At 42.0% G+C, this 25000-nt stretch overlaps 1 protein-coding gene across 2 annotated transcripts in view; it reads left to right on the plus strand.

Moving 5' to 3' along the window:
- Nucleotides 1-25000, plus strand: part of LOC138970831 (ETS-related transcription factor Elf-3-like) — a 94729-nt gene that overhangs the window by 30201 nt on the left and 39528 nt on the right. Inside the window, exon 1 of one of the 2 annotated variants that reach the window (XM_070343368.1) lies at nt 12869-13210. The exons of the other annotated variant lie outside the window; for it this stretch is intronic. Within the exon in view, the coding sequence (XP_070199469.1) occupies nt 13201-13210 (10 nt within the window). The 5' untranslated portion in view covers nt 12869-13200. Of the gene's footprint in view, nt 1-12868; nt 13211-25000 lie in introns of those variants that run through there. 2 annotated transcript variants of the gene reach the window in all.

Below are 25000 nucleotides of genomic sequence, written 5' to 3' on the forward strand. Positions count from 1 at the left end.
TTTTGTTTGAGGAAAAGGCTTCACCTCTTCTTGTTTTGCTGGCAAAACTAAGTTTGAAATAATCGATTTGGTGTTATTTATTGGGGAAATCTCATTCTAATAATTATTTCCTTTTCTCTTTTGTTGTCTCGATCTTTGTTTGTCTGTATGTCTGTATGTCTGTCTGTCTGTCTGTCTGTCTGTCTGTCTGTCTGTCTCTGTCAATCTCTCTCTCGGTGTCTCTCTCTTTCTCTTTCAATCTCTGTCTCTGTCTGTCTGTCTATCTCTCTCTTTCTGTCTCTCTCTCTTTCTCTCTCTCTCTCTCTCTCGTTCTCTCTCTCTCGCTCTCTCTCTCGCTCTCGCTCTCTCTCTCTCTCTCTCTCTCTCGCTCTCTCTCTCTCTCTCTCTCTCTCTCTCTCTCTCTCTCTCTCTCTCTCTCTCTCTCTCTCTCTCTCTTTCTTTCTCTCTCACTTCGATTAAAGATGTGTGTGTTTGTGTGCGTGTGTACGTGTGTGTGCGTGTGTGTCTCTGTGTGTGTGTGTGTGTGTGTGTGTGTGTGTGTGCGCGCGCGTGCGTGCGTGCGTGCGTGCGTGCGTGTTTGCGTGCGTGCGTGTGTGCGTGCTTGTGTGTGTGTTTGTGTATGTGTGGGTGTGTCAGTGTGTGTGTGTGCGTGTCATGTGTGTGCCGTGTGTGTGTGTGTGTGCGCGGGTAGTTGGGGGGGGGGGGGGAGGTAGCGAACGGGTCAGCTCTGTACATACGGAGGTTTTTGAGATTACACAGCGTATTATTTCAAAAGTAAGACGTGTAATTCGTCATCGGCAAATAAATCAGTGTCCTCAGATGCGTCACTTGGATAAAAGATGTCATCTGAACAGCGCCGAGGTGATGAATCAGTGGTCTGAGCACGTTGACATGGCTGGGTCGCTTTTCCATTCAGTGCACCCTGTAATACAAACATGATTCAAGAGCTGTTTGTTTTTGAAGGCGCTTTTTGTGTGTGCTGGTGAAGGAGGGATAGGGGTGGGGGGTTGGTGGTCTGTTTGACAGTGTGTGAGTGTGTGTGGGGGGTGGTCTGTTTGTGTGTGTGAATGTGTGTGTGTGTATGACGGGGGGGGGGTGTTTGTGTTTGTGGGGGAGGAGTGTGTGTGAGTGTGTGTGTGTGTGTGTGTGTGTGTGTGTGTGTGTGTGTGCGTGCGTGCGTGCGTGTGTGTGTGTTGTGTGTGTGGGTGTGTGTGCGTGGGTGTGTGTGTGTGTGTGTGTATGTGTGTGAGTGTGTTTGAGTGCGTGCGTGCGTGTGTGTTTGCGTGCGTGTGTGCGTGCGTGCGTGCGTGCGTGCGTGCGTCGGTGCGTGCGTCGGTGTGTGCGTGTCTGCGTGCATACGTGCGTGCGTGTTTGCGTGCTTGTGTGTGCCTGTCTGCTTGCGTGCGTTGCTGTGTTTTCCGTGCACGTTTTCCACCGGTGCTATTTATATCAACACAGTGATTATTAGGAGGAAAAAAGAAAGGAGGAGAATGATGCCGATAATGATCATAGTGTTGATAATTGTTGCTAATCAGGCGTCCTTTTCTCGACTATAAATGCTTGGGATAAAACAGAACACCGGTACAGAAGTCAGAAAAGCTGTAAAAGTGCGAGATATTTGTGAAAACTAGTGTGACCGTTTCTTGGATTTACAGAGGAAATTTACATGTGACTAAAGAACAGAAGAACAAGAACATAAGTAAGAAAAGTTAATTCAACTAATAGGGCTTAAACGCTTCTTTACAACGACAACAACAGCAACAGCAGCAACAACAACAACAACAGGACTGAATTGCACGTGTTTAAGAAAGAGACAAGGCTTATTATACACTTCTTTACAACGACGAGATTTTATCATCATGCAACAACAACAACAACAACAACAACAGCAACAGCAGCAACAACAACAACAACAGGACTGAATTGCACGTGTTTAAGAAAGAGACAAGGCTTATTATACACTTCTTTACAACGACGAGATTTTATTATCTCTAACAAGAAGAACAAAATACGATCGAAGCCCTTTAACTGGTGAATTTTAACTCAAAGAAAATAAGAAAGAAAGAAGGAAAAACTGGAAGATAGACAGAAAGTGTGCAAAGAAAGAAGACACGAAACTACACGAGACAAGAGGTGACAAAGACAGAAAGAAACAAAGTGACAAAGAAACAAAAAGAAACAAAGACAGACAGACTCAAAGAAACAAATATCTTTAACAAGAAATAACTACAAACAAAAGGACAAACACACAGGCAGACGAACAAGGCTTGACAGGCAAGCAGACAACAAGACCGAAGTCAGTAACCACAAGACTGCAATGAGACAACAGCGACAACGTCACAGGCACTGCATGTACTCTCTCACATTCCCGTTGACGTGAATGAGTGACAAGGTTAAAAGCGTACTTCGCGCGGATGCGATGACTTATGGTTTAAACATCCGCAGGTGAACTTTTTTAACAGCCATTCCTTCGCCAGAAGCTCTTTGCAACTTGTACATGGTCCTGAATACTTTCTACTGGTCTGACAAATATTATACGACCTCATTTAATTAGCTGTGTGATCACCCCACTTCCCGTTTGTGAAACGTTTCATGGGACACCATCCGTAATTTGTGTGACGAAGTCGTCAGTTCTTGCGTGGTGACCTCCCCTGGACTGTGTCTTCATTTTGTCGTCTGCTTCTCTTCGGACATTTCTTCAGAGAAAAACGGCTGTTGTCTACTGTTGGTATTCTTCCTGCGTCATTCTGTTTCAAAACTTAGTAAGTGTGACATTTTCTTTCATTCTGATTTCCTTTCAAGTCGCAATCATTATCATTAGTGCGTACCATAGGCTACTTATCATTGTTTCCGCTTCGTGATGGGTGAAAACCAAGTTCCAGGTCTGCGTCAGCAGATAAGCAATTAAAGGGGGGGAGGGGGGGGGGGGGGGGGGGGGGGGGGTGTCAGATAGGAAAACCATTTCGGTAACATCCATTGATTTGTTACTTCGTTCTTATTTGTTGTATAGAGCAGTTCTCCTAAGATGGCGACTTAGCAACACGTGTACCACAGTACCGTTGTTTATTATTGCCAAACGCAGGTCGAAAATAGTCGATTTGAACTACCGCCATGCAGCCAAAATCACAATTCAGAAACGTGCGTCTCTCTCTCTCTCTCTCTCTCTCTCTCTCTCTCTCTCTCTCTCTCTCTCTCTCTCTCTCTCTCTCTCTCTCTCTCTCTCTCTCTCTCTCTCTCTCTCTCTCTTAAACAAACAAATAATGCTGTGTTACACTTACACACACACACACACACACACACACACACACACACACACACACACACACACACACACACACACACAAACACACACACAAACACACACACACGCACACACACACACAAGCATACGTACACGCAAAGCTCAGCGCACAAAGTGCAGTACATCTCAAATGGTCCGCTCCCGCTTCTCTTTCAAGCATTTTTGTCGTGCGCGCAGGCTTTCATTTCGCTGAGCTACTGGCACTCTTGATCTTTTTAGCGTGACACTAAAGACGACCTTTCGACCTTACTTCACACACAATTACAGAAACTCCTAATGAGCCTCACGCTAATTAAAACGTCTTTGATATTCCGACTGCAGAAGAGGTTTTAAGTCCCGTGTGACAGTCTTTCTCTTTCTCGTTTTTAGCACACAGTGTTTTGCTTCAGGTCTTTGGTTCAAACTGCTGGCTTTTAACTTTCTTGTCTCTTCGATTCCTGATCGGCCTAATTGTCAGTTCGGCGTTTTACGACTTTAAAAGCTTTTCTCCAATCTGCGACTGGCATCTTCAAAAGATCTTCTAAAGCGGTTAGATGAGAATTTTTTGCACCCCCGGCTTTTGTAGTCCGATTACCAGAAGCACTCACGCGCTACGAATCGCTTGTTTTGGCAATTGGGACAGTTTTATGTTTCACGACACATGGCACTATCACTAATGGCTGCATGCCAACCGTTCACAATTAGTCGTTTTCTCTGGCACGAAACAGGTAACAATGCCGTGGCAATGGAACTTTCTATTGGACCGTTTTTCAAAACGGAGAAAAAGGTTCAAGAAAAAAAACCACAATGAAGATGAAGAATAATGTAACCGTAGCAATGAAACTTTGCTCTTTTGTTTCAAAACGAAGACAAGGATTTTAAAAAAGTCACGTGAAGCGATATAATTTAGTCAATCTCTCGGCCTGAAAATAAAATATCAACACTAAAAACAACAGCCAACACCGAGACTACATGCTTTGCATGCCTACATCTAAAAACAACAGCCAACACCGAGACTACATGCTTTGCATGCCTACATCTAAAAACAACAGCCAACACCGAGACTACATGCTTTGCATGCCTACATCTAAAAACAACAGCCAACACCGAGACTACATGCTTTGCATGCCTACATCTAAAAACAACAGCCAACACCGAGACTACATGCTTTGCATGCCTACATCTAAAGACAACAGCCAACACCGAGACTACATGCTTTGCATTCCTACATCTAAAAACAACAGCCAACACCGAGACTACATGCTTTGCATGCCTACATCTAAAAACAACAGCCAACACCGAGACTACATGCTTTGCATGCCTACATCTAAAAACAACAGCCAACACCGAGACTACATGCTTTGCATGCCTACATCTAAAAACAGATAGACTGCTGACGTTCCAAATGTAAATGAAACGTTTTGTTTTGTCAATAATTTATCGTTCCAATAACCGAGCATTCTTGTGTTTTGATTTTACTAGCTTAAAATCCGAAGACTGAGACGAGTCCAGCACATCTCCGCGAAGCATGCGAACGTAGTAACTAATTGGCCTATTTTCTTTAAATGTGAATACATTTTTATAGAAAACATGGCATAACTATATATTTTTGACTGTGTAGTATTCCCCCCTCCACTCCCTCCCCAAAGCTCAAAGCTCAAGACGTGTGAATGAACTTATAACCTTTGCCCCTTTGGATGTTCCTCCCACACACACACCCCTCCCCCCAACCCTTCCGCTTCTTGCCTAAAGGGTCTTTCCACTTGCAAAACCTCATGACTTCTGCTTGACTTCGCGTCCTAATTACTTGTAAATAATTGTTTTTTGTTAGTTATTGTGAATAAAACTCTGTCTAAAACCAAAACCTCATGACACGTTTTTCTGTCACCTAGAGTACTGTAGAACTGATTGACTTTTAAACATTCATTTAGCTCAGCCGTCCCCTAGCCTGCGTAGTTTGTCATTAGCCGCTCCCCCTCGGCGAGGGAAAGAGTGCGACTTTAGCCCACACAGACAATCCCTTGGTAGGGGACCTCCCTCTACTCAATTGTCCCCCAATCAGCAAAATCCCTTAAAATCCGCTTATTGGATGAATTTGTGGTCCAAAACAGAACCCCACTGCCTACCTTCATGCGGTGTTAAGTGCAGTCCAATCTCCCGGAAGCGACCCTCACTGATGGGGTGGCTTTTTTTACCTTCCGTATTGGAGAGCGACTATAGGGCAGGAGATTTTTTTTAGACAGTTCTCTCCCTTCGCTATACTTCCGTGTTGGTTTTCAATTTTCGTCTTTCTTGAGCTGTTTGTCTTACTGTCTTTTGTTCGATGTGCTTTCTGTGTGTGGGGTGTGGTGTGTGTGTGAGCCAGTTTGTGTGTGTGTGTGTGTGTGTGTGAGTGTGTGTGTGTGTGTGAGTTTGTGTGTGTGTGAGTGTGAGTGTGTGTGTGTGTGAGTGTGTGTGTGTGTGTGTGTGTGTGTGTGTGTGTGTGTGTGAGTGTGTGTGTGTGTGAGTGTGAGTGTGTGTGTGTGTGAGTGTGTGTGTGAGTGTGTGTGTGTGTGAGTTTGTGTGTGTGTGTGTGTGTGTGTGTGTGTGTGAGAGTGTGTGTGTGTGTGTGAGTTTGTGTGTGTGCGTGTGTGTGACTGTGTGTTTGTGCGTGCGTGAGTGCGAGCGTGTGTACGCGCGTGTATGTGTGTGTGTGTGTGTTGGGGGGGGGGGGTTGAAGTGAAATGCCTCCTCCTCCTCCTCCTCCTCTTTCTCCTCCTTTATATTCTTTTTAAATCTTCTCAAATGCTCCTGTAGTGTTTCCCTTCCTCTTTCTCTGTGTCTTTAATTGTAGCATATATATGTCTCAACCTTCCTCCCCCCCTTCCCTCCCATTACTTCCTTCTACTCTCCTTCCATGCCCCTGGCATCAGTTTAAACTCCACAAGTGTTCGGTTTCTTCTGGGTCAAAAGTGATCAATATGTCCCGAATTTGTTTGTCTGCATCCTGCTGGCGTCTCAACCTTGTGCCACTGACGCTAGCGCTATGTTAAACGCTTACCCACGAGGGTGTGTTTAGAACAATCTAAAAACAGCTACATTCTTGGATGTAGACAGATAGCTTTATTTTCTTCTTCCTTGTAACGGTTTCAGTTCAGTCTCACACACCTAATTTGGACTGATCCTGGATTACATAACACACCCGACTATGTCATTCGTTAGCGACCTTGATCTTTTCTCTCTGCCTCCTTCTTTGGCTGTTCTTGGACGTCAGGCTATTATCGGCTCAGACCGAGAGATTTCGCTTTTGTTTCTCTTTTTGCACTTGCTTCACTAACTCTTTCAACTTTTCTCCAAACTCCTCCTTCCCGTTTTCTTTCTTGATTTTTTTTTCTTTTTTCCTCCTCAGTCCTCCTCTCCGTTTTTATTATACAGACTCTTGTCCGTCCGCTTTTAGCATCAGCGTTTCCAGAAGGAGATGGTAGACACGGTGCCTTTGCAAGTGACAAGGGCCTCTTATCCAATCGTCTGGGTGCGCGTGCATGATGCGCGCACACTGCACTCCGAGACTGATGCACACGAGGAGAGGGCAAGGATGACCGGCTGCGAACTTCCTGGTTGCTGCTGCCTTCTTTAAATATAGGTGCAGGCGTGCTCGATGCGATGCCAGACTCTACACTTTTCCGCGTGCAGCATAGCTCACACGTTCAAAAACACTTTCTCTATATAAGATGTGAGGTGAAACTCTCTATATAAGATGTGAGGTGAAACTCTCTATATAAGATGTGAGGTGAAACTCTCTATATAAGATGTGATTTAACACTCTATATATAAGATGTGAGGTCTCAGCTCCGTAATGTGAAGATGCTGAACATAGTGCTCTCTTAGTGTCCGTTGAAGAACAGGTTGGTTGGAACAATAGTTTATCAAAGTTATGTTGACAATGCCAAGAAATAATTGTCATCAAAAGGAGCATAACAAGTGAAACACTGATGAAAAAAGATGTGAGGTCTCAGCTCCGTAGTGTGAAGATGCTGGGCACGGTGCTTGCTCTCTTAATGTTCGTTGAAGAACAAGTAGGTAGAAACAAGAGTTTATTCAAACAATATTTACAATGCCTAGAAATAATGTCATCATCAAAAGGAGTATAACAAGTGAAACACTTATGTGAACGAATTGACGGATAGTTGCAGCAACTTTAGCCGAGGCAACTTTTCGCCGTGGAACTGGTCTCTAAACTACTAAACTAGCCTGTTTATAGAAGCGGTTGGTTTTTTTTATCGATTAAAACCACTTTCACTATGGAGCTATTTTCTAAACTAATTTAGTTTCTATTTCAGTTTCTAAACTGATCTTTTAGGCAAAGATGTTTAAAGATTACACTTCTTAGACTTTTGTGATATATAAAACGTTACAACTTTTGTCAAAGACGGACGCTATGTGGACTGAGGACATATCATTATTGAGTTATGTCCAAGAAGCTGTGTGTTTTCGGCGCGATTAGTACTTGTGTAAAGAAAACTCATAGTAATGGAATTTGAATGGAACTGATACTTTGTGCAACAGAGTTCTTTTTGTTTAAAGGCAAAGCCTTTTCTGGCAAATTCTTAGAACTAGGTGCACATTAACTCTTCTGCAACCTGAGAAATACAAGTTGTGATTACTATGAACTAAATTGAGCAACACGATGTAAAATGAAAACTGTGTACTCAGTCAAAGATTTTCTGAAATGTAATGTGCATGTTTCAACGATACTGCAGCAAACAACCAAAGACCATAGCTGTGACGTCACAAGGAGTTGTGACGTCAATATAACTTTCACGCCAGTGACGTTGAAGCGGTGACGTCAGCAGCGACACTGAAATATATCTGTCAGCGCGTTTGTGTTCGTTGTTTTTAACACAATAGCTGCAGCTTTCCTCTGAAGAGAGAAAAGGCAAGTACATGGGACTAAGCTGGTTTAACAGCTTCATCGCATTTTGAGAGTTAAAAGAAGCAACGTGGACAAAAGAAGAGGGCGAAGCAAAGAAGGCCTGATGGTGGGGAGGAGGGGGGGGTGGGGTTGAAGAGTTGGTTGGGGGGAGGGGGGGGGGGAGGGGAAGACGAAGTTGTGAGTCATATCTTGCCTCCGAGTGAGTGTCACGTTTAAGTCTCTTTGCGACTGGTAGTATGTTTCATTTTTAAGAACGTCAGATTTGAATTATGTCAGTTATTCACATGATTGTAACGACACTGCGAGTATTTTGCCCAAGAAACACGTACAAAACATGGCTATAGCCTCACGAGCTGTTGCCGTCAATATTGACAAGTTTGAATATCTCCATCCAAGCTGTTTGTTTTCAACTTTCGATGACCGATTAGAATGGCTGGATTGATTTTGTCTGGTTGTTCTTTTTATTTTATTTCTTTCTTTCTTTCATCCTTTCTTTCTCATTCGTTCTTTCTTCATTTTTTACATTTAGTCAAGTTTTGACTAAATGTTTTAACGTAGAGGGGGGAATCGAGACGAGGGTCGTGGTGTATGTGTGTGTGTGTGTGTGTGTGTGTGTGTGTGTGTGTGTGTGTGTCTGTCTGTCTGTCTGTCTGTCTGTCTGTCTGTCTGTCTGTCTGTCTGTCTGTCTGTCTGTGTGTGTGTAGAGCGATTCAGACTAAACTACTGGGCCGATCTTTATGAAATTTGACATGAGAGTTCCTGGGTATGATATCCCCGGACGTTTTTTTCATTTTTTCGATAAATACCTTTGATGACGTCATATCCGTCTTTTTGTAAAAGTTGAGGCGGCTCTGTCACACCCTCATTTTTCCATTAAATTGATTGAAATTTTGGCAAAGCAATCTTCGACGAAGGCCGGGATTTGGTATTGCATTTCAGCTTGGTGGCTTAAAAACTAATGAGTGAGTTTGGTCATTAAAAATCGGAAACTTGTAATTAAAATTATTTTTTTTATTAAACGATCCAAAAACAATTTCATCTTATTCTTCGTCATTTTCTGATTCCAAAAACATATACATATGTTATATTTGGATTAAAAACAAGCTCTGAAAATTAAAAATTAAAAAATTATGATCAAAATTAAATTTCCGAAATCGTTTTAAAAACTATTTCATCTTATTCCTTGTCGGTTCCTGATTCCAAAAACATATAGATATGATATGTTTGGATTAAAAACACGCTCAGAAAGTTAAAACGAAGAGAGGTACAGTAAAGCGTGCTATGAAGCACAGCGCAATCGCTACCGCGCCAAACAGGCTCGTCACTTTCACTGCCTTTTGCACTAGCGGCGGACTACGTTCAGTTTCATTCTGTGAGTTCCACAGCTTGACTAAATGTAGTAATTTCGCCTTACGCGACTTGTTTTAAACTTGTGAATGAATAGGATTTAAAAAAAAACTAGCATTGGTTATTGCTCTTGGTATAAAGACTGAGACATCAGTTTGGTATTCATTCTGTTTTAGATTTTGATCGTCTGCGATCTGCCGTCTTCTTCTTCCAGACTTTGTTTTCCTTGTCACTTATTTTCATTATCCATTTCTTTTAGGAACTTCTATGTTGATTTCTCACGGTTTTTCAGTGGTCATTATATTTAGTCAAGTTTTGACTAAATATTTTAACATCGAGGGGGAATCGAAACGAGGGTCGTGGTGTATGTGCGTGCGTGTGTGTGTGTGTGTGTGTGTGTGTGTGTGTGTGTGTGTGTGTGTGTAGAGCGATTCAGACTAAACTACTGGACCGATCTTTATGAAATTTGACATGAGAGTTCCTGGGTATGAAATCCCCGAACGTTTTTTTCATTTTTTTGATAAATGTCTTTGATGACGTCATATCCGGCTTTTCGTGAAAGTTGAGGCGGCACTGTCACGCCCTCATTTTTCAACCAAATTGGTTCAAATTTTGGTCAAGTAATCTTCGACGAAGCCCGGGGTTCGGTATTGCATTTCAGCTTGGTGGCTTAAAAATTAATTAATGACTTTGGTCATTAAAAATCGGAAAATTGTAAAAAAAAATAAAAATTTATAAAACGATCCAAATTTACGTTTATCTTATTCTCCATCATTTGCTGATTCCAAAAACATATAAATATGTTATATTCGGATTAAAAACAAGCTCTGAAAATTAAATATATAAAAATTATTATCAAAATTAAATTGTCCAAATCAATTTAAAAACACTTTCATCTTATTCCTTGTCGGTTCCTGATTCCAAAAACATATAGATATGATATGTTTGGATTAAAAACACGCTCAGAAAGTTAAAACAAAGAGAGGTACAGAAAAGCGTGCTATCCTTCTTAGCGCAACTACTACCCCGCTCTTCTTGTCAATTTCACTGCCTTTGCCATGAGCGGTGGCCTGACGATGCTACGAGTAAAATGGCATTGCGTTCAGTTTCATTCTGTGAGTTCGACAGCTACTTGACTAAATATTGTATTTTCGCCTTACGCGACTTGTTTTTTTTCTCAGTTTGTCGTACTTGTCTGTCTTTATTTCTCAACTGCTTGATATGAATATCAGTTCCTTCATCAGTCTTTCTTTAGTTGCTGAATGTATTTGTCATACTAACAAAGTTTTCAGTCACAAAACTGTTTAAATCCAAAAATCCTTCACTACACAGAAAGCCACGATGCCGTGGATGTTGGGCACGCGTGCAAGTGAAATGATGCCCCTCTCTCGTGTATAAACCCGAAGACATCACTCTGTACCATATCTTTTACATATCTGCAATGATTTCCAGGCCAGGATGGCTTCCACTAGAAGGAAGGAAGGCTTATCTGCTCGTTTAATTATTTGCTTGATCACCCCTAACAGAAAACTGCAGATTTGTGTATGTCCAAACGGAAGGGTATTCTTATCCCATGTAGAAAGCTGGACAGATCTGTAACTATTTACAGCGTGTGTGGTTTACACACCAAGGAAGGAAGACTTTACTGATTATTTGCTTCCCATTTAAACACAAAGAGGACACAGCAGTCACCAGATTGGTACTTTCTTTATCAATATTTCGGCAGCGACAAACTGCCTTCTTCAGGATGGTATGACGAAAGTCACTTTAATTTGCTTTCTACTCTACAAACCCATCTCTACTACTGTCAGCTTGTCAGTCTCAGTTTGCTGATTTTATTTGAGCACAGTACACAAAAATCATCGTAGTAAAAGATGCCACTCTCGATCAGTCGTGTCTCATGATCAGCTACACGCAACATTTTCGTACAAGTAAAAGCTGCCACTTCGTCTTAATTGTCTTGTGCATAATAGGCGCACCACTTTCGTCGAAGTTGAAAAAAAAATTCAATCAATTCATCAAACCCGAAAAAGTTTTGAACGCCATTGTCGCGTAGATGCCCCGCCATCATTGTTTCATTCTGTGACAGCGACGCCTGACGAGAGGCTCAGCTCAAGGGAGGTAAGAGCGTCAGCGCGTGCGCGAAGCTTTGAGGACGAGTTACTTTTTGTGGGCCATACGTGACTTCGGACGGCCGTAGAGAATGAGCGACTTGCCGCGACTTTTGTTTTCTAACAAAAAGAGTTGTTTTGGGCGAGTTCAGTTTTGTGTCAGTGTGCAAAGTAAACGCATGCTCAGTGTTCCCAAGAAAAGAAGTTAAAATGTTTCTGTGTCTATTATATATCGTAAAGGCAATACAGGTGGCTGAGACCTTGCAAAGCTCCATTTCACATTAAATTTGATTCATATGTCCGCCATCTACGTTCTTGAACTGTAAATGATCCACAAATATAAGTATAATCTTGAGTACGAATCCAAATATTACAGTAATATGTCACGATGGTGGTATTAAATTAAATTTTTGTTTAAACCAATTGCAAATCTGACACTTAACGCCGTCTGCTGGCCTTTTAGATTTTAAATGTGTGAAAATTTGACTTTTATATTACATAAAGCGTAAACGGGGTGAAAGGGGTTTGGTTGTCATTCTGCGTGACTTAATTTTTTGCTCATATTTATTTTGTGGATTTTGCTTCGTTAACGAATATTTCTGTACGATTCCGGAAAAAATTGTCCTTAAATTTGTCCAGGTAAAGAAGTCACACAGTCAAAGTTCAAACTGTGCAACTGAAATAGGCTAAGTGTTTCCATTGAGGAATTTTGCCTCGTTTACGACATTTGTAGTACAGTTACATACAAAACGTCCTTAAAATATTCAGTTTAATCAACTCTAACAGTCAAAGTTCAGAGTGTACAACTGAAATGAGTGTATATTATGTTGGTGACTTTTGCGTCGTCAGCGACTGCCTGACAAAATTTTGAACTTACCTTAACTGGTTGCTGTTATGTTTGATTTTTGTTTGATTGAATAAAATCTTTTTTAAACAAACTAAGAAAACTTCACTTGACCTTCCATGAAAAACATACCGATTCGAAAACCCAAGCTCGACTGTAAGTTCAACAGTCCCTCCTCGGTTTTGTCTTCCAACGAGTGACGACAACTTTTTTTTCGGACACATCTTTTCTTGAACGTCCCATCATCGTCCGACGCACGCAAACTTGACCCGTGAGCCGCGACCTTTGGTCTCCCTACATGTCTCAAGCCTTCGTCAGGCCAAAGCCTGACAATGCTAAACGGCTTAAAATGTATCTCTTGTCTTTCTATGCAAACCCGACCTTTCAACCGCAGGTCTGTGTTTTTAGGGTCGTGGCTGCAAAATCGAAACATTGTGGGAAGAATGGAACGTGTTCGTACCTATGTCTTAGGACGGTACTGCTAAGAGGTCATAAACAGTCTTTGTGAAACTCGGAGAAAGAAAAAAATATGAAAATGTTTGTTTTGTGAGCACAAGGGATTATTGAGTTTTTAAGAGCAGATTTGTAGGTAGGGTTGAAGAAAGATATGTTTTTTGGTATGCTTTTTAATACACAAAAATGATGTGGATGAGATAGTAGGAGAGAAAGAAATTACGGAAGTTGGATTTGATCTGTGGTGTCAGCGATGGACGTTGGTGAGTCTGTTTAATTTATATGTTATTATTAATGTGCCATCGACATGAGTTCCTTTAATGATAAGCATCATCGACAACAGTGGAAAATTGCATCACTCCGTTCTTTCCTCACTTCTTTGGCTTTTTTCTTTGACTTGTTTCTGTCTTTCTTTCTTTCTTTCTTTCTTTCTTTCTTCCTTCCATTTGTTCTTGCTTTCATTCAAACCATTTACCTTTTGTGGTTTTGGGGACCTTAAATTCTGATAAATCAATCGTTCTTTTCTGTCTGTCTGCCATTATTTGTTACCATTTTGCACCGATTGTGATTTTGTTCTTCTATTTTACACGCTTTGAATCTTTTTTTATTTCATCAATTTAAAAAAAAAATCTGTTCCGCTTGCTTGCTTGTTTGTCTGTTAGTTTCTGTTTTTGCTTGTTTGTTTGATTGTTGATGGTTTTTTTTTTCTTCTTAGTTATTTACTTTGTTTGTTTCTTTATTGGCGTTCCTTATGTCCATGATATTTTTCTTTCAAACATTTTTGTTGTTGTGGAAATGGTTTCCTTGTTGAGAATAATCATACATAAAACTATCTGTTTTACGCCTCCACAAAATGTATTCTTCACAGACAAAATCAAAATTCTGACAATAATCTGACTCGTTAATTCCAAGGCAGTAGCAATGTGCTGAACACCTGTATAATTGTATAAATGGAGGGAAAATCTTAAAACGCAGTGCTTGCATTCAGCGCAACCTAAGATCGTCATTTGATTTGGATGCAAAAAATCCAAATTTTCCAAAATAATGTCAATGTTTCTTGATGTGCTTTCTTAGTGCGTGTGTGTGTGTGTGTGTGCGCGCGCGTGCGTGTGTGTGTGTGTGTGTGTGTGTGCGTGTTCGTGTGCGCGTGCGTGCATCCGCGTGCGTGCGTGCGTGCGTGCGTACGTGTATGTGCGTGCGTGCATTCGTCCGTGTGTGTATATGCTACACACACGACATTCAAATGTCGGTGCCTTGCGGGTGGAGATCGTCTCTGTCATAAAATAAAATGATACGGTGAAGTGTGAAGTTTACTGAGGACAAATGATGACAATCGCTTTACCTGTGGTACTCCCGAGTCGTTTATCTATGTCTTGATCGCCAAAGGTGTTGGTGCGTTGTACACTGGAATGGCCACAAGCTGTTTTCGCTTGTCAACACCTGTGGTGGCCGTAAAACTCACGATGTTGCTGCCCAGAGGGGAATGGTGCTGGTTTCTGTCTGTGTGTCTGTCTGTCTTTTCTGTGTGGCTCTGTTATTGTCTGTTTGTCTGTCTGTCTTTCTCTGTGTGTCTGTTTGTCTGTCTGTCTTTCTGTGTGTGTCTGTCTGTCTGTCGCTGCATGGGTCTGTGTGTTTGTTCTGTCTGTATGATTGTCTGTCTCTGTCTTTCTCTCTCCGTTAAATGTACCACTAAAGGCGCTATGCAGAATCACTTCGCCGTAACTAGGATCAAGATCAATTTGTCAACATTCAAGACCTTGAAACAGAAAAAAATCATCCCGCAGTTTTTTAGTTTAAGGGAATTAACCGAGATAAACAACGGTATAGATTTTCCATGCAAATCAATCTACCAACTCTTTGCACTTTAGACGCCGTTTTTTAACATTCTGATTACAGAAAGAAATCCCGCGTGCACTCGTACTGAATGTGAACACCAGTACTGTCATTATATACGAGAAAAATCATTTGAAATGAAACTTTCTCCGTGATATTTTGAGAAGAATGGTTGAAACAGGACGCTTGCACGTAGTAATTAATTCCTTTTTTACATCTTTCCACTTTTGTTTCAAATGTGAGAAAAATCATTTGAAATGAAACTTTCTCCGTGATATTTTGAGAAGAATGGTTAAAACAGGACGCTTGCACGTAGCAATTAATTCCTTTTTTTTTTTTTTTTTTTACATCTTTCCACTTTTGTTTCAAATGTGAGGAGGGGGGCAATACAAAAACAAGTCGCGTAAGGCGAAAATACAACATTTAGTCAAGTAGCTGTCGAACTCACAGAATGAAACTGAACGCAATGCAACGCAGCAAGACCGTATACTCGTAGCATCGTCAGTCCACCGCTCACGGCATAGGCAGTGAAATTGACAAGAAGAGCGGGGTAGTAGTTGCGCTGGGAAGGATAGCACGCTTTTCTGTACCTCTCTTCGTTTTAACTTTCTGAGCGTGTTTTTAATCCAAACATATCATATCTATATGTTTTTGGAATCAGGAACCGACAAGGAATAAGATGAAAGTGTTTTTAAATTGATTTGGAAAATTTAATTTTGATAATAATTTTTATATATTTAATTTTCAGAGCTTGTTGTTAATCCAAATATAACATATTTATATGTTTTTGGAATCAGCAAATGATGGAGAATAAGATAAACGTAAATTTGGATCGTTTTATAAAATAATTTTTTTTTTTACAATTTTCAGATTTTTAATGACCAAAGTCATTAATTAATTTTTAAGCCACCACGCTGAAATGCACTACCGAAGTCCGGGCTTCGTCGAAGATTACTTGACCAAAATTTCAACCAATTTGGTTGAAAAATGAGGGCGTGACAGTGCCGCCTCAACTTTCACGAAAAGCCGGATATGACGTCATCAAAGACATTTATCAAAAAATTGAAAAAAACGTCTGAGGATATCATACCCAGGAACTCTCATGTCAAATTTCATAAAGATCGGTCCAGTAGTTTGGTCTGAATCGCTCTACACGCACGCACACACACACACACACACACACACACACATACACACACACACACACACACACACATACACACACACATACACCACGACCCTCGTCTCGATTCCCCCCTCGATGTTAAAACATTTAGTCATAACTTGACTAAATGTAAAAAGGATTTGGCTAAAGGGGAGACAATCTAAGGAGATGGGTTAGTGGTGACATTTTGTCTGCGCTTTCAAATTGAGTTATTTGTTTTGGGGAAAAGAGCTGTTTCTTACAAAATGTTCTTACGCTATATTATTTCGTTTTGGCTGCGAACCTTCGTATGATGTGTTACTTTGTTTTTGTCTGCAGTGCATTTTAACGCTTGCTTTTCAACTCGGCTGCGGGGACCCGGTTGAAAACGTAATACGGACATCTTTGTTCAGACAAGTTTGTGTCATCTTTTTTTACACTTTCGACACGGTGATCTAGTGTTGGGGCCTATATTTTATATGAGTAAGCATCTGTCAAAGTTTAATTCCTTTTTTTCTGTTAATATTTGTTCTTTTGGGTTTGTGACTCATGGCAAAGTTATCCTAAGAAAAAGTGTAGTGCACTTTTGTTTGTGGGTTTGTGTGTCTCTCTTGTGTCATAGTCTGTGATTGACGTTGTGTTTGGCTTAAATTGCTGACACACATTTCAGATTTATTGGATGCGTCCGTTTGCTCATTTTGTTCTTTGAAGATCTATTGCAGATGACGGGAGTTCATGTAATACAAGTACTCACGATTTTCACAAAACGCGGTTATTTGCAGAATGTCAACGTCTCCAATATGAGAAATTATTTGTCTTTGTTGTATTTTTTTAGGATAGGTTCCAAAAGAATCTGTGCATTGATTTTTTTCCTATTTGTTTTTCAAAAGCTTTTTTTGTTGTTGTGTGTTTCTTTTGTTTTTGTTTCTTTTTTTTCTGTTCTCTATTTTTCTGGGACTTTCTTTTCTGGGGGAGAACGGGGAATACGAGAGGTGTTAAGAAGCTTAATAATCGTAACCGCGTCAGCAAAGAAAAGCAATAGGTGATAAGCTTCGTTCGTGTGCATCAAAAATAAACTGAATTATTCATGAATGTATGGTAAAGAGCACAGCTTTTTTTCATTCACTTCGTGAGTTTCGGTGAACCTTCGTATCAGGGGTGAAAACTCAGCAATACAAGATCCGACAACTGATAGGAAGGGCCGCAACTCTACATGATTGTTGACAAAATGCACTTGGCTTTGTTCTGCGAGCTTTCGAAATACATGGACCTTTGATGTTTTGATCACATATTTCGGCTCGTTTCTTTACATCAAGTGTGTGGTTTTGGTTGATCAAATCGAAGATTTTAGCATATCTGCAGACCTATATTCCTATTAGGAAGGTGGGAACGTTGCGCACCAACCAGTCAGTTAGTAAAGCTGTAAAATCGATTGATGGTGGTATTTCACTTGCATGCAAGCAGCTCTCTCTCTCTCTCTCTCTCTCTCTCTCTCTCTCTCTCTCTCTCTCTCTCTCTCTCTCTCTCTCTCTCTCTCTCTCTCTCTCTCTCTCTCTCTCTCTCTCTCTCTCACACACACACACACACACACACACGAACACGCTCAGACTATCTCTCTCCCATCTCTCTCTTCCTCTCTTCCGCCCCCCCCCCCCCCCCCACCTTCCCCAACCCAATTCAACACCCTCCCCCCCCCCCCCACTCTCCATCCATCCCCTTTGCCAAAAGTCTCCAAATCACACCTCCGTACAGAAAACATGTTGGTGAACTGAAAGAGCCCGGAGATACATATAACCACTATATGCTTCCTTCTTCCTTGCTGTCCCAATGTCCAGCCTTCCCAGCCTTGCTTTCCTTGAGAGTGTGAACCAACACATGCATCATTGTACCCACACATGTGTATACCATTTTCCCACAACCTCAGGGAGAAAATTGATTAATTAATGGAAAGTCTTCTTCTTCTTCTCGTTCGCTCCGAAGGTCAAACAAAACAGATTAAGAGAAGTAACCTCCTTTAAAATCGACTAAATTAAAATAATTTGAAACATTTTAAAAGCCGACCTACCGATCCTATCTTTTTTGTTAACGTTACCCTAAACCAACAGTGTTATTGAACAATTCATAAATACAATATAATTATAATGTGTATGTTTAGAATAGCAACAAGCTAAAAGCTTATAGTGGTGATCCTAACAGAAGAACCGACCTAACGAGTACAAATTATTTGCTGTGCGGTGTGACCTTATACGGTTAAGTCCTATATATGAAGTCTTATAGATATTTCGCCTCCGGATCCCAATTCCCCCCCCCCCCCCCCCCCCCAATCTCAACCCCCCCCCCCCCCTCTCCCCCTCACACCGGGTTTTTTTTCGCCTCTAACCCCTAACTGTTCCCCACTCTCCTCAACCCGTGTCAGATCTACAGGTGTGTAGCCAGGTGCTGTGTTACGGAGTGGCGTCTCGCACGTGCCGTCTCCATCCCAGCGTCAGTGTTGTGCAACCTGCAACGTCTCCCTGATTAGCGTGTGACCGCAAGCTAGCCAATCATAACTCAGAGCCGCGCACATTTAATGTCTGTGATCAGGTTACAAAAGGGAGATTATTATTGCAGAGCCATTGACCTCAGTTGTATAAGAAGTCTCCGCAAGCTTACAGACTGTTGTTGTTCTTCTTTTGTTGTTGTTGTTGTTGTGCTGATGGCGCGATTGTTAACCGATTCCTCGAAGACAAGAAAGGAAGGAACGAAGAGAGAGACAGAGAGTGGGGGGGGGGGAGAGAGGGAGAGGGGGAGAGAGAGAGGGAGAGAGTGTGTGTGTGTGTGCTTCATTTGCTCGCTCGTTTTTCATGTACGGTAGTTTTTACATATACGTACATAGTCTATTACTACAGTAACACCCCCACCCACCCACCCTACCCCTCCATCCAACTGCATTCACTACCCCCCCCCCCCCCCTCTCTTCCAAAAAGCAACAAGAACAACAATAAAACCACAAGAAGCAAAAACAACTAGTCACGAATGTACTCGCGATTCCGGCCGTGTCAGTTTGCTCGTGGGCTCTCGTAGAATGTTTCGTGAATGAAAGACGAAAGCGCTCACAACAATGAATCAGCTAAGAATGAAATATTATGAGAATAAGGAAGCGAAAGAGACAGTGGACGGGGTGGGGGTAATGGGGGGGCAGTAAAGGTTCTCTCACTCCACGTGCACAGCCCCCAAAACTGATTGCAGTGATAAAGGTTGTGAGACAAAATTAGCATAATGAGAGAGGTCAGAGGCGAGTGCGTTCCGCCTGGGTGATCAAACAGCCTCACAGTCAACGGAGCGTGTCTGTGCCTGGGTCCCTCTTTGCACGGAACACGTTATTCGAGGCGCGGTGGTTGAGTTGTGTCCCTTGTCGCACGTCACACCAGGAGAAACGGCGTCTGTTTTCTCAGTGCTCGTTTTGACTTTTGCATTGATTAATTCGCGCTGCTGTCTTCATGATTGCTGTCATTATTGATTTGATTTGATGGATGTACACCCCCCCCCCCCCCATCCCCAACACAAGACATGATCCTTACGAAGAAAAACTGAGAAGAAAAGAAAAATGTGGAGTACTCGGTACTTTTGTCTTTGTGTGTGTATTTTCTTATTTCTTTCTTTTGTTTCCCTTGCTTTGCTTGATCGTTTGCATCTGCTCTAATTAAGGTGTGTGTGTGTGTGTGTGTGTGTTTGTGTGTGTGTGTGTGTGTGTGTGTGTGTGTGTTTTGGGGGGTAAGATGTATATGTGTGTGCGTGTGGTTTTGTGTATGTGCGCGCATGCGTTCGCTTGCGTGTGTCGGGCTGGCTGCCTGCTGCCTGTATTCCATTGTTTTTCCCACAGCCGTCTTCGCATGCTTGCCCTTGAACAGTTTTGGTCGCCTCTCATTCTCTCTGCTATGTTCAGAAATCTTTAATTTGCTCAGACAGTCCTGGTCCATGTTTATTGACAACTTTGCTATTTTGTGTCCGTAATGTTTGTATCATAGCTAGCCTACGTCATGCAGTTTCTATAAATTGCGTCAAATTATCAGTCGTTCAAACATTGCCAAGATGCAATTCAAAAATGCATCTAGTCGCACACTCTGCGAGATTTCTAAAGACTCGGTCCAATAGATTCTTCTGCAGAGGTAACATTATCTCGAGAGCGGTCCATTTCTTCATCAACAAATCATTGTTCAAACCGCGCACAAGAACACGATAACATAGATTAATAACTCATTTCTTATACAAGGTAGACCTACGTGTCATTAAATATTGCATCATCGCTACTGTTTCTATCTTTACCTGCGATATCTGGTCCGAGAAGAGGAGTTCGTAAATCCCCTGGCTTGAATCAAATCCGGGCCCCTTCCGTCATTCAAACAGATGTACTTGCGCGAACAAATGCATACGTTTTGCGCAAGATGAGTGTGCGAAAAAAATAGGTCCTGTATGTCGCTATCCAAAAGGAAAAACCGATAGGTGAAAGGGTCATACTTACTCACGGAAAACAAATACGGACATCACCTGGATAACGGAAAACAATCCATTAATTTGTGTATTTGTTTTGTTTGTCCTTAATCTGTCCAACGACTAAGTTTACATAACTAAACCCGATAGCTAAAAGCTGCATACATACCAAAAAGAACGCCCATGGCTAACAAATACGTACATCCTTTTGAATTACGGAAAACAATCCATTACATACGTTTGCTTTAGTGTTACTTATCGTATCTGGCAAGAAAGCAAGAAAGGCGTTGTGATTCTAGCATTTTAACGAAGGAGGTGTCATGTTCCGCAAAAGGAAAACAAATCGAAAAACAGACAAGTAAATACACAAAGCCCAAGGTTTCAAAACTTTAATTAGGAAAACAATAGGCAGTGATTTTTGTTGTATTATCGGTTTGTTGTCTTCCTTTCATTATGAAATGTAACCAAGTTTGACGTCACCTACATTTAACAAGCATCAGCTATTCACATACCCTATATCGTGCATACGGAAATATACAGTAACGAACTTTTCCAAATTAACAACAGCAGTCGCTGTCGTTCTGTGACGTCAGTTATTAATGAAACGTGTCTGTGTATGTTTAGAATGTCTTTCTTTCTGTCTGTCTGTTTTTATTCATTTCCTCAATTTGACGTATTTATAGATTTTTCGAATCAGGTATGTTTGTGAGAGCAGGGATAGTCCTGTGAAAATACTAAATTGTATTGTGCGGAAGCTACATGCAGTTTGTTCATTTACAAGCCTTTTAGAATGTAATTGTCGAGAAGTTCTGTCTGTTTCAGACAGACACAAACAGAGACAAAGCGAAATCATGCCGACCCTGTCTGTTTCGAAGGCTAGCTTTAATATAAGTGCTGCCTGCTTCCGGCAAAAATAACCTTGGGCATTTCTGCGTATTCCCTGTCGCTTTTTTTCTCATTTTTCTTTCATTTGCCTGACAGCTCTTTCTTCACATCGCTATCGTATCACAACGATTTTCTTTCTTTTATGTCGGACAGATTAGTTGAGGAAAAACAAAGTCAACTTTTGGATCGCTTTCCGTTAAGGCGGTCCGAAGCGCGGTCCTAATTGAGCACGAAGTCGACTTCTCGAAGATTTCGCAAAGTCTTTTTACCGAAAACTTTGCGCCAAAGCTCCGTGCGACCAGCTTTGCGAAGTCTTTTTACCGAACACTTAGTGCCAAAGCTCCGTGCGACCAGCTTCGCGAAGACTTTTTACCGAACACTTAGTGCCAAAGCTCCGTGCGACCAGCTTCGCGAAGACTTTTTACCGAACACTTAGTGCCAAAGCTCCGTGCGACCAGCTTCGCGAAGACTTTTTACCGAAAACTTAGCGCCAAAGCTCCGTGCGACCAGCTTCGCGAAGCATACTACGCGTAGTCGACTTCGCCCAATTAACAGGCTTATCCAAAGTGATGCACGATTTTTCCTTTTCATGAGCATGACCCTTTCAACTATCGGTTATATTTGTTGAAACTGACAATACGTCCGGTTAGAATATTCCGTTTTCAACTGGGCTTTTTTTCTCTCACTTGTTGTGCTCTGGGGCCGTTTGAGGTGTGCTTGTGTTGTAACCATAATTGATCTCGCCTCAGCAGAGTGACTGGTTGATCAATTGCTTGGTTGTTTGATTGGCTGGCTAGGGCGGGGATGTAGCTCAGTCGGTAGCGCGCTGGATTTGTATCCAGTTGGCCGCTGTCAGCGTGAGTTCGTCCCCACGTTCGGCGAGAGATTTATTTCTCAGAGTCAACTTTGTGTGCAGACTCTCCTCGGTGTCCGAACACCCCCGTGTGTACACGCAAGCACAAGACCAAGTGCGCACGAAAAAGATCCTGTAATCCATGTCAGAGTTCGGTGGGTTATAGAAACACAAAAATACCCAGCATGCTTCCTCCGAAAACGGCGTATGGCTGCCTAAATGGCGGGGTAAAAAACGGTCATACACGTAAAATTCCACTCGTGCAAAAAAACACGAGTGTACGTGGGAGTTTCAGCCCACGAACGCAGAAGAAGAAGAAGAAGATTGGCTGGCTGGTTGCTTAGCGCCAGCGTATGGATGTTGCACGGTCGTTTGATTGGCTGGGTCCTTGCTAACTTGCAAATACATGTACGTAGATGTCTTCTCATGTCAAATGTCTGCACAAAAGGACGTTTGTCATTTTGACGTTCGCGGGTCAGCTAAGAAAGCATCGTTGCGGTCGTAACACACTTGCGGCGCATTACTTAATGTTTTCCGACGACGGAACACAGCGAAATGCATCTCTTTGCTTGTCGGACACGGCCCCGCTATAATTAAACTGCAATCAACGGCCATTTTAGGTTTTCCCGGATCTCATTTCCGCATTCGCTCCGAGAAGCGCACTTCATCACAGAGAGCCAAGTGAAGCTTACTTTAGAAAAGTGAATGACTATCACTCCGCTTTTATGTTGTCTGACATACTCCTCCTCCTCCTTCCCCGTAGTCGTGTTTGTTCAGCTGTCTTGTTTTATTTACCTATTTGACTGTACACTTCCGTATACTTGAAACACTTAGCTTTACTAGGGCCGTGGAGATAGTTCATGTGCACGCATGCATAACAACACGGCCGCCACTGTAGCTCGGACTGACCTTGAAAGGTCATGTTTGTTTAACTGTTCGCAGTTGTTGCAAAACCGGATTCGACAATTATACGTTTAATTGACAATCAAGGTGCGATTCCGACGCGGAAACAATACTTTCTTAATTTGATGTGACGTCAGGGATCTTTGGTGCAACTGCAACTTACCCCGCGTATGCTGCTTGTCGTATAGGGGAATGGCTCCTAATATGGACCACTTTTTGTTTCATGCTGATAACTAGCTTGTTTTCTTGCGAAGAAGTTTCATTTTGTGTTTGGTAGTCCTTCTGTCTAAGGTTAACCGTTAGGCCTAATTAGAATGAAATAGCTTTGATAGACATTCATCAAAAATTGAATACAGAAAAAATCACAAATGGTCCATATTAGGAGCCTGGGCGCCTAATATGGACCAGTGAAACGGCCTTCACGAATCACTGTAAAAAGCCCCCTATACTTCAAAAAAACATGATACAACTTAGTGTGCAAGTCAGACTCATTAAAATATGCTTTAGATTTATCTGTTTCGGGTTGATGAGAGTATTATTTGAAGCACACCAGGAAACTAAAAAAGCTTATCAAAAACAGAGCGAAAATAAGTGAAATTATCAACTTACACGAAAAAAATACTATTTGTTATATTTTTTTGAAATCTCACGAGGGCTAGTTATAGGTTATTTTCCAGCAAGCTTTTTTGTGAACTAATGAAAATAGCCTTTAGCTTTTATTTTCTTCGATTTGTTGAAGGTGTCCATTTTAGGGGACTCACACATATACTTTGAGATTTTGCTATTATTTTTTGTTTGCAGTAGAAACTCGGGGTCAACACTGCTAAAATGTAACAAATACAGTCTTAGCTGTCATATATAGCAACTTTTGTGTGATAAAAGCTTTGGCTGTGGACAGAAACGAGTCCGTTTTAGGCGGCAAATTTAGAGTGAACCCTGCCAAAAGTGAAAACGAGAGAAAAAGGCTAACGGTTTTGAGGTTCGTGTTTCTGCAACTGTTTTGACATGTTCAGGTTATCCAGAGAGGGTGAATACAGCCAATGAAATTGTTTTGAGCGCTCTATCGCCGTTAGTTTGTCAGAACAGGAGGTGGTCCGTATTAGGAGCCGGTTTATATTAGGAGCCCTTCCCCTACTTCTGCACTCGTTAAGAGCGGTTTGTGTGTGTGTGTGTGTGTGTGTGTGTGTGTGTGTGTGTGTGTGTGTGTGTGTGTGTGTGTGTGTGTGTGTGTGTGCTATTCTCTTATCTTTTTACAATCAAACATCTACAAGGCACAGTCATTCCAGTTTCATATGCAACCAATTAGCTTTTACAAGCCTGGCTGCTTTCTATGCAGGATCAGGATTTGTTTCATTGAATTAATGTTGTTACCGACACCAGTGTCAATCAGCCTAAATAACTTATCACCACATTTCAATTGTGTACGGAAGGCAGATCTATAGGATGTTGATGTCTGGTGTGTGTCCAGGGGGAGGGATGGTCTTTTCCCGTGTGAAAGCCGAGCCAGGTGTCTTTTCCCGTGTGAAAGCCGAGCCAGGTGTCTTTTCCCGTGTGAAAGCCGAGCCAGGTGTCTTTTCCCGTGTGAAAGCCGAGCTAGGTGTCTTTTCCCGTGTGAAAGCCGAGCCAGGTGTCTTTTCCCGTGTGAAAGCCGAGCCAGGTGTCTTTTCCCGTGTGAAAGCCGATCCAGGTGTCTTTTCCCGTGTGAAAGCCGAGCCAGGTGTCTTTTCCCGTGTGAAAGCCGAGCCAGGTGTCTTTTCCCGTGTGAAAGCCGAGCCAGGTGTCTTTTCCCGTGTGAAAGCCGAGCCAGGTGTCAGTCAAATGGTTAACCGACTTTTTCCACACAGGAAAGACTTCGCCTTTAGGGCGTCAAAACTTTGTGACCGACAGTCGGTATGACAAACACGGTTGGTATCAATAACCTAGACCATACTGATCGAAAGGACCAGACAAAAAACAACATCAACC

Source organism: Littorina saxatilis, linkage group LG7, assembly GCF_037325665.1.
Source record: "Littorina saxatilis isolate snail1 linkage group LG7, US_GU_Lsax_2.0, whole genome shotgun sequence".
Taxonomy (NCBI): domain Eukaryota; kingdom Metazoa; phylum Mollusca; class Gastropoda; order Littorinimorpha; family Littorinidae; genus Littorina; species Littorina saxatilis.